This window comes from Oncorhynchus mykiss, chromosome 7, assembly GCF_013265735.2.
Source record: "Oncorhynchus mykiss isolate Arlee chromosome 7, USDA_OmykA_1.1, whole genome shotgun sequence".
In the NCBI taxonomy this organism is placed as follows: domain Eukaryota; kingdom Metazoa; phylum Chordata; class Actinopteri; order Salmoniformes; family Salmonidae; genus Oncorhynchus; species Oncorhynchus mykiss.
Genome location: NC_048571.1, coordinates 33144400 through 33153550, shown reverse-complemented (window position 1 = coordinate 33153550; position 9151 = coordinate 33144400). Strand labels below are relative to the sequence as shown.

Below are 9151 nucleotides of genomic sequence, written 5' to 3'. Positions count from 1 at the left end.
AAAACCTCTTCTCATTTCGTCGTTAGAGTATTGTGTTTAGATGGGTTAGAAAACAATATTTAATCCAGTTTGAATTCAGGGTGTAAAACAACAAAATGTGGAATAAATCAAGGGAAAGGGTATGAATATTTTCTGAAGGCACTGTACTTTAACATCTACATTTAGCGCGCTGAGATGAATTCCCTAGTCTCGTGTGTTTACTGAACTCAACTGGATTTCTGAGGGTAAGTAACTATTTTCCCCATGCACCAAGAAAGCATATTTGACTTTATATAACATGTCATTTATTTTTCATATTGTAAGTGTTGCTTCATTCAGTGCATGGATTTAAATATGCATCATACTGGAATAGGACTCAAATAGGAATAGGAGTAGAATAATTTATTATCATCATTGTTGATGTCTTAGCAATGCAAAATAGCATTTTCTCTTTCAATGCACTCTCATATACTGTAACTTCGTATTTGTTATCTATCAGTATATTTTAGCCTACCCCCTGATATAATACTGTTTCACAAAGTCAAAGATTCATGTAGAAATCAATAGGTTGCAATTATCAAACACTTCATCAAACTACCTTTTCCTGGCAAGCATTAGACATTTTGGAATAGGTAAACATTTCCATCCCAAATGTAAAATGAATGGAGCCTGACCACTCAAAGCCACAGGCACGAAAAGCAAACACCTGCAGCTCAGGTGGAAAGGCATTGGCCCGGGCATAGAAGTCTCTTTCTTCTCGCCGTCAAGCTCAAAGCATGGCTGCACAGTTAACAGAGTTTAAACAAGCCACGCTCATTATCTATAAGCGGGTGTGTTAGGGAGTTGGGTGTGACCAGGTCAGCCATTGGATTAATGCCACAAGGACCTGAAGCTGTAATATATGTTCACTCAGGATAACCAAATAAATCCAGGCAAAATGACTGCAGTTGAAATTTTCCAGGCAGCCAAATCTAGACTTACTTAGTGAAAAAGTTTATCCTGTTTCCCTTGAAGGTCAGGTTTAGTTTTAAGAACCATATATGGAGGTTGTCATTATTTCTATTTTCAATATTCCAGAGAAATTCTATCGTTACCAGGCAATAAGGATACTTGATGGACAATCTCTGACAGTATGCAACTAATAAACGCAAAGTACCAGTGATTGGCATGACATTCTGTCCACCTGGAACCTTTAGACCTTCCTCCTGGATTGCATGTTATCAATTTGTTACACCATGAGACAGGACATAGCCTAAAGGGGGCACTGGTGCATTTTGTTTTAAACTGCTTTGGGTGAACTTTTTGTCAATTATGGGCTCACCACAAAGCACAGGATAAAATCTGCAACCAAATGTTATACAGATCGGGTTAGGGCACAGACAATTAAGCTTATGTTCAACTAGATAGCACTAGTTGAACACCCGAGCAACCCCGCTATCATCCAGAAGGCGAGGTCAGTACAGGTGCATCAAAGCAGGGACCGAAAGACTGAAAAACAGCTTCTATCTCAAGGCCATCAGACTGTTAAACAGCCACCACTAACATTGACTGGCTGCTGCCAACATACTGACTCAACTCCAGCCACTTTAATAATGGAAATTGATGGAAATTGATCTAAAAAATGTATCACTAGCCACTTTAAACAATGCCACTAATGTTTACATACCCTACATTTCTCATCTCATATGTATGTACTGTACTCGATACCATCTACTGCATCTTGCCTATGCCGTTCTGTACCATCACTCATTCATATATCTTTATGTACACATTCTTTATCCCTTTAGTGTATAAGGTAGTAGTTGTGGAATTGTTAGGTTAGATTACTCGTTGGTTATTACTGCATTATTGGAACTAGAAGCACAAGCATTTTCGCTACACTCGCATTAACATCTGCTAACCATGTGTATGTGACAAATAAAATTTGATTTGGTTTGGAATTGTTACCTTGTAAAAGAGAGTTAATGCCCTTTAGGCTATGTTTTTCTTAGCCACTGTGCTTCTACAGCTGTATTGCTTGCTGTTTGGGGTTTTATGCTGGGTTTCTATATAGCACATTGTGACATCGGCTGATGTATAAAGGGATTTATAAATACATTTGATACATTTACATTTACAATGTGTCGAATATTGCAGTGTTCCACAGTCCTGACATTTTGAACATCGTGTTTTTTGCTGAGTAATATTTTAAATGGAAAGTTATTCAGAGTAACATACAAGTCTCCAAGCACTGACCCAAAGTTATGTAAGCTAGTTGGTAACAAATTGACTCTTTATTTTATTGGGCCACGTTTATGACAGAGATTTTTCTGTGGTTTTTGAAAGTCATCCTGTCTCAATAGCAGTAGTGTACACATTTACCCCATCAAAGTTATTTATTACCGTCACATGGCAATGGCTAGCACAAGCACAGTGGCATATTCACACAAAAGCAATGTTCTCTTGCTACTGCAAGCCAGTGTAGTATGAGGTAAACCACAAGCTGAGAGAGATTTCATCTGGGCTTTTTCAAACATCCTGAGAACAGAATACATCCATGACAGTTGGACTCAAAATGTGCTGTGCACACCTTTTATTTTTAAAGGGGTGGCAAAGCACTGTGGAATTCATCCCACCGTGAGTGTGTTTATATGTATGTCTCTGTGTCCTGAACTTAAACCTTCAGGCTAACCTTCAGGATACTTATTGGATTCCTTATATACTGTCTCTGGCACAGCTACTTCAATGCTCCAGGGTTGGAGTCAAAACCTGAGGAGTTCAAGTGGGGCCCTCTGTGGAGTTGTTAATAATACTTGGACAGAAGACGATCATCAAACCATTGGTATGCAGTCTGGGCTCTCTTCCTATTCTCCCCCATTGAATCCTGGATTGAGACATTGTTAGGATTGTATTTAGCCATGTTAATAAGAGACAAATTGCTATCCTGAAATTAGAATAAATGGTTTTGACATGTCCCATAATTCACTTAGAATGAAATGGATATTAGGTCATACGGACAACATAGCTCTCTATACACATGGAAAAGTAAAGACGTTAAAAGATATTATCACACGTCTATTTCACAGAATTATATTTCCAGTCTTTACAGTATATCCTATAAAGAAACACTATGGAGACAATGAACATCCATTGTATGTGATCTATAAATAAAATACAAACTATGAGATATTTGCTAGCAGTCGCAATTTTGTGGGGGGAATAAGTAGTATAAAAGAATGAGCTTCAAATCCTCTTTTTGTCATGTAAACAGATGTCTCAAACTTTTTTTTATCCATTATAAATGGTTTATCAACAGAAACAGTGAGATTATTGGTGTTGCATAATTTATTTAGCACAAGTAATACAAGTTCCCAAGCATCTTTCCTATCTAGTCTGCCCTCTTTACCCCACTCTTTACCCCACTGTTAGGAGCTTGAGTAAACTGTCATTTTAAATGACATAATGCAAAGCTTTGTGTTTCAGTGACTTTTTATGTAGAGTATGACTCACAGTGGTGGGAAGAGCAAAGAAGATTTGAGAATAAATATTGCACTTAAATTAGTTTAGACAGCATGACATCATAGAGTAATTAAACTGGTTAGTTGGAATTCCTTTTCCAATTCCTTAGTTCAGGTTTGTAGAGATTTCAGAGCACCTGCAGGTTTCTGTGTGTGAAATATTTACATTGGATGGGGTTCAAACTTTGAGGGGAAAAAACTGTGGCAGCATTACGCCATTCTCCCCTCTTGGAAAAAAATGGGATTTAAACAAGTCTCTTACAAGATATCGAGCAGAATAGTTGGAGTTGGAGTTTAAGAGAAGTCAAGTTTTCTCCTCTCAATGCAAACCTTGTCGGACATCTACTGCATATTGGAAAGCAAGACCAGCAACAGGACATTTGCATCACTATGGTACTGAATAGCGGCTCTGGGAGTAAAGGTTTGCACAGTGTAATTTACCATAGAACACTAACTTCTAGTCCACATTTTCACATTTCCAAACTTGTTCATGTTTACTTATTTCAAACGGGAAAAGCCTGTGCGCATTTCTCCCTGCTAAAATTCAAAGGAAGATCAGAGGATGAAAGTACTTAAAAGTGTCCCTCTTTTATTGGGGTGTTGGACTCTCTTATACCTGGACTTTATCCCAGCGTCACTGAGCCATACCGGCATTGCAGAGTGCGCACCCGAGAGCGGAGGAAAGGAGCACACAGACGGGGCAGGTGAAGGAGCCAACCCGGGAATTGGCTCAACTGCCAGGTCAACGGTAGGAAACTACGGCGCAGGGGGTTGGAAGTCTCTAAGTGCTGCGAGGATCACGCGCATTAGAACAGGACCCCCCCTGATAAAGGGCGAGGCAGCCAAAGCGAAAGCTGTGACATCAGTGTCATCACCGCACAGCGTAACAGTCAGCCGTGCTCGTGGAGCTGTCAATTTGGGGCCCGAGGAGGCTGTGCGCTATTGGGTACCCGGCGGGGATGCTACTAAAGCAGCAGCTGCGCCTGCTCCCGTGGCGTTGAGCATACAAACAGGCAAAGGCTCAGGCAGGCCTGGACAGAGCAAAGGAAACACTGTCCCCAGAGCTGCAACACCAGCACGAACTGCACAGCAAAAGGTCGTTGATGTGCAAAAGCACATCGTTCGGTTGGCCCAAATGAGTGTCAAAGCAACGGGCAAACTTAACGGCAGATACTCTCCAAAGCTTCTATTGGTAACTCCGCATGACTACATGTTGTCACTCTATTGGTCACTATCCACGGGAGGGGTGAACACTAGTGTGCTGCACGAGGCTGGCATGGCCAACACCATCACAAGCTTTGTGGATAAAGGACAAGGTAAACTTTTGATGCCATATAAACAATGAGTAATTCAAAAATAATAACAGTGGTGTCTCATAAAACACAAAAATCTGCTTTACTGCTTGCAAAGTCAAAATAAGGCTTATAAATAATGGATAAGTGGTCCAATAAAAGTAACTTTTCACCTTTGCCAAAGAAAATATAATCATTATAATCAATTCTGAATATGCTTACTTATCTTTAATTGTAGAATTTTGTTAAGTTGATAAATTAAACATATCCAAGAGACAGTTGTAGGCCTATGCTCATCAAACCAACCTCTTTATTACAGAGGTAAAGTCAAGCTAAAGTCGAAGCAAACTTGAAGCTTAAGTCAAAAGGTTTCTTGGTGTTTGACATAATAGTTTTTAAAACTCTTGGTTATGGGTCTGTCACACTGTCAGTAGCCATGTGCATAGTCATGATTGGGGTGGCAGGTAGCCTAGTGGTTAGAGCGTTGGACTAATAACCAAAAGTTTGGAAGATCAAGTCCCCGAGCTGACAAGGTAAAACGCTGTCCTTTTGGCCCTGAACAAGGTAGTTAACACACTGTTCCTAAACAATAATTGAAAATAAGAATGTGTTCTTAACTGACTTGCCTAGTAAAATAAACAATTCCCTCAGTTATTTAAAACCTCTAAAGTGTAAACAAAAATTAAAGCTCTTTAAAATAATGTTTAAATGACCTTGGTTTACTTATATTTCTAGCTGCTAAAGGTTTACATTTCAAGCAATTAATGTACTTTAATTTTGCCCTTTATTTGTATAACAGGTTGGTGACCTTCCCCTTTGTATGACTAAGAAGTGATCCCTAACTGATCCCTTGCCAGACATTACATTTTTTAAATCTGTAAAACAGTACACACCTCTTCTTTTTCTTCTTCCCCATCACCTATTTTTCCTCCTCTCCTCCTCTTCCTTAATTTATCAGTTTCAGATGTGTTTTTATCTCTGGTTGGGCTCCTAAATCTCCTAAAATGTTGTGTTGTTCAGGTATTGTCTGGTCCACTCTTAGCAAATGCCATATGACGTGGTGGTAGATCCACTCATAAACAGCTGCAGGACGATAATAATGGTCTGTTTACAGTTCAATGTGGTATGTAGTCTGCAAATGTCTGGTTTTAATGTAATTTCAAACACATAATGTGCCTGGAAGAAAATGCTGCCTCTCATTTTTATATGGACATGCTTTCCCTCACCAAAGAAAAACATTACACATAACTCTTACCACCTGTGTCTTACCCGAGAAGCCACATTAACATGTAAAGAAACATGTCAATATGATGGTTATTCTTGCCCTTGACTCTGTTATCTTCTTTTACAGATGCCCGTATTCCCCAGTTGAGAAGACAGAAGTATTACTTCAACATCAGTTCCCTGGAGAAGGAGGGGTTACTGGGTGCTGAGCTGCGTATACTCAGGAAAAGACTGGCTGATCCACACAAAGCACTTTCCACTGACAGAGTTTTCTGCCTGAAGCTTTTCACTTGTGTAGCAGGTAAGCAGAAAGCTACACTGCTCCAAACTCAAACCATCAAGGACCACAATTCACCCAAATGGGAAGTGTTTGACATTTGGAAACTATTCAAGAATTTCAAGAACACCGTCCAGCTTTGCTTTGAGCTGGAGGGTTTAGAACGGGGACGCCCCGTGGACCTCAGGGCACTGGGCTTCAGTCGTCTGGGCAGGCAAACCAAAGAGAAGGCCTTTTTCCTCATGTTCGGGCGCACCAAGAAAAATGACTTGTTCTACAACGAGATCAAAGCTCGGTCTGGCCACGACAACAAGACTGTGTACGAATACCTGTTCACTCAGCGGCGCATGCGCCGAGCTCCAACCAACCGCGGCAAGAAGCTGGCCAAGAACCCCAAGCCTCGTTGCCACAGGAAGCAGCTGCACGTCAACTTCAAGGAGATGGGCTGGGACGATTGGATCATTGCCCCACTAGAGTATGAGGCCTACCACTGCGACGGGGTATGTGACTTCCCTATTCGCTCGCACCTCGAGCCCACCAACCACGCCATCATCCAGACGCTCATGAACTCCATGGACCCCGACTCGACTCCGCCCACCTGCTGCGTGCCCACTCGCCTCAGCCCAATCAGCATCCTCTACATTGACTCGGCCAATAATGTGGTCTACAAACAGTATGAGGACATGGTGGTGGAGTCCTGTGGCTGCAGGTAGCAATGGACGAAAGACCCAGCTGAGGTCTTGGTTTTATAGTTCAGCCTGAAGAGTTTGAGTTAAATCTTTTGAGTAAACAGATTGTTAAACACTCAAAAGTTTTAGAACACTGAGTTATTCAAGGGTTTTAATTTATTTGTACTAGTGAAGACATCACAACTATGAAATAACACATCTGAAATCATGTAGTAACCAAAAAAGTGTTAAACAAATAAGAATATATTTTGTATTTGAGATTCTTCAAATAGCCACCCGTTGCCTTATTGACAGCTTTGCACACTCTTGGCATTCTCTTAACCAGCTGAACCTGGAATGCTTTTCCAACCGTCTTGAAGGATTTCCCACATATGCTGAGTACTTGTTGGCTGCTTTTCCTTCACTCTGTGGTCTGACTCATCCCAAATTATCTCAATTTGGTTGAGTGCTGCATCAGGTCACCTGCTGCAGCATTCTATCACTCTCCTTCTTGGTAAAATAGCCCTTACACAGCCTCGAGGTGTGCTGGGTCGTTGTCCTGTTGAAAAACAAATGATAGTTCCACTAAGCCCAAACCAGATGGGATGGCGTATCGCTGCAGAATGCTGTGGTAGCCATGCTAGTTAAGTTTGCCTTGAATTCTAAATAAATCACAGACAGTGTCACCAGCAAAGCACCACCACACCATGACACCTCCTCCTCCATACTTTACGGTGGGAAATACACATGTGGAGATCATCCATTCACCCACAGCGCATCTCACACAGACACGGCGGTTGGAACCAAAAATCTCAAATTTGGACTCCAGACCAAAGGACAGATTTCCACCGGTCTAATGTCCATTGTTTGTGTTTCTTGGGCCAAGCAAGTGTCTTCTTCTTATTGGTGTCCTTTAGTAATGGTTTCTTTGTAGCAATTCGACCATGAAGGCCTGATTCACACAGTCTCCTATGAACATTTGATGTTGAGATGTGTCTGTTACTTGAACTCTGTGAAACCTTTATTTGGGCTGCAATTTCTGAGGCTGGTAACTCTGGGTCTTCCTTTTCTGAGAGCCAGTTTCATCATAGCGCTTGATGGTTTTTGCGACTGCACTTGAATAAACTTTCAAAGTTCTTGACATTTTCCGCATTGACTGACCTTCATGTCTTAAAGTAATGATGGACTGTCATTTCTCTTTGCTTATTTGAGCTGTTCTTGCCATAATATGAACTTGGTATTTTACCAAATAGGACTATATTCTGTATACCAGCCCTACCTTGTCACAACACAACTGATTGGCTCAAATGCATTAAGAAGGAAAGAAATTCCACAAATATATTTTTAACAAGACATACCTGTTAATTGACATGCATTCCAGGTGACTACCTCATGAAGCTGGTTGAGATAATGCCAAGAGTGTGCAAAGCTGTCATCAAGGCAAAGCTACTTTGAAGAATCTCAAATACAAACATAAAGAAAACCCTTCAATGAGTAGGTGTGTCCAAACTTTTGAATGGTACTATAAGTATTCACACCCCTGAGCCAATACTTTGTTGAAGCTCTTTGGCAGTGATAACAGCTGTTAGTCTTTCTGGGTAAGTCTATAAGAGCTTTCCACACCTGGATTGTGCAACATTTGCCCATTATTATTTTCAAAATTCTTCAAGCTCTATCAAATTGGTTGTTGATAATTGCTAGACAACCATTTTTAGTTCTTGCCATAGATTTTGAAGAAGATTTGACTCAAAACTGTAACTCGGCCACTCAGGAACATTCACTGTATTCTTGGTAAACAGTGTAGATTTGGCCTTGTGTTTTAGGATATTGTCCTGCTGAAAGGTGAATTCATCTCCCAGTGTCTGGTGCAAAGCAGACTTAACCAGGTTTTCCCCTAGGATTTTGCCTGTGCTTACATCCATTGCAAAGCCATAACATGATGCAGCCACCACTATGCTTGACAATGTGGAGAGTGACACTCAGTAATGTGTTGTATTGGATTTTCCCCCAAAATAACACTTTGTATTCAGGACAAAAAGTGAATTGAATTTGCTAAAATTTTTTGCAGTATTTCTTGAGTCCCTTGTTCCAAACAGGATGCATGCATTGGAATATTTGTTTTCTGTACAGGCTTCCTTCTTTTCACTCAGTCAATTAGATTGGTATTGTGGAGTAACTACAATGTTGTTGATCCATCCTCAATTTATTCCTGTC

The 9151-nt window shown here is 40.7% G+C and overlaps 1 protein-coding gene across 1 annotated transcript; it reads left to right on the top strand.

The window, feature by feature from the left end:
* Positions 1-3725: 3725 nt before the first annotated feature.
* On the top strand, positions 3726-7123 carry gdf5 (growth differentiation factor 5). Its single transcript, XM_021608266.2, has 2 exons — positions 3726-4792; positions 6120-7123. Exons 1-2 carry the CDS (start codon positions 4039-4041, stop codon positions 6980-6982), a joined length of 1617 nt encoding a protein of 538 aa, XP_021463941.1. The 5' UTR covers positions 3726-4038; the 3' UTR covers positions 6983-7123.
* The last annotated feature ends 2028 nt before the right edge of the window (positions 7124-9151 follow it).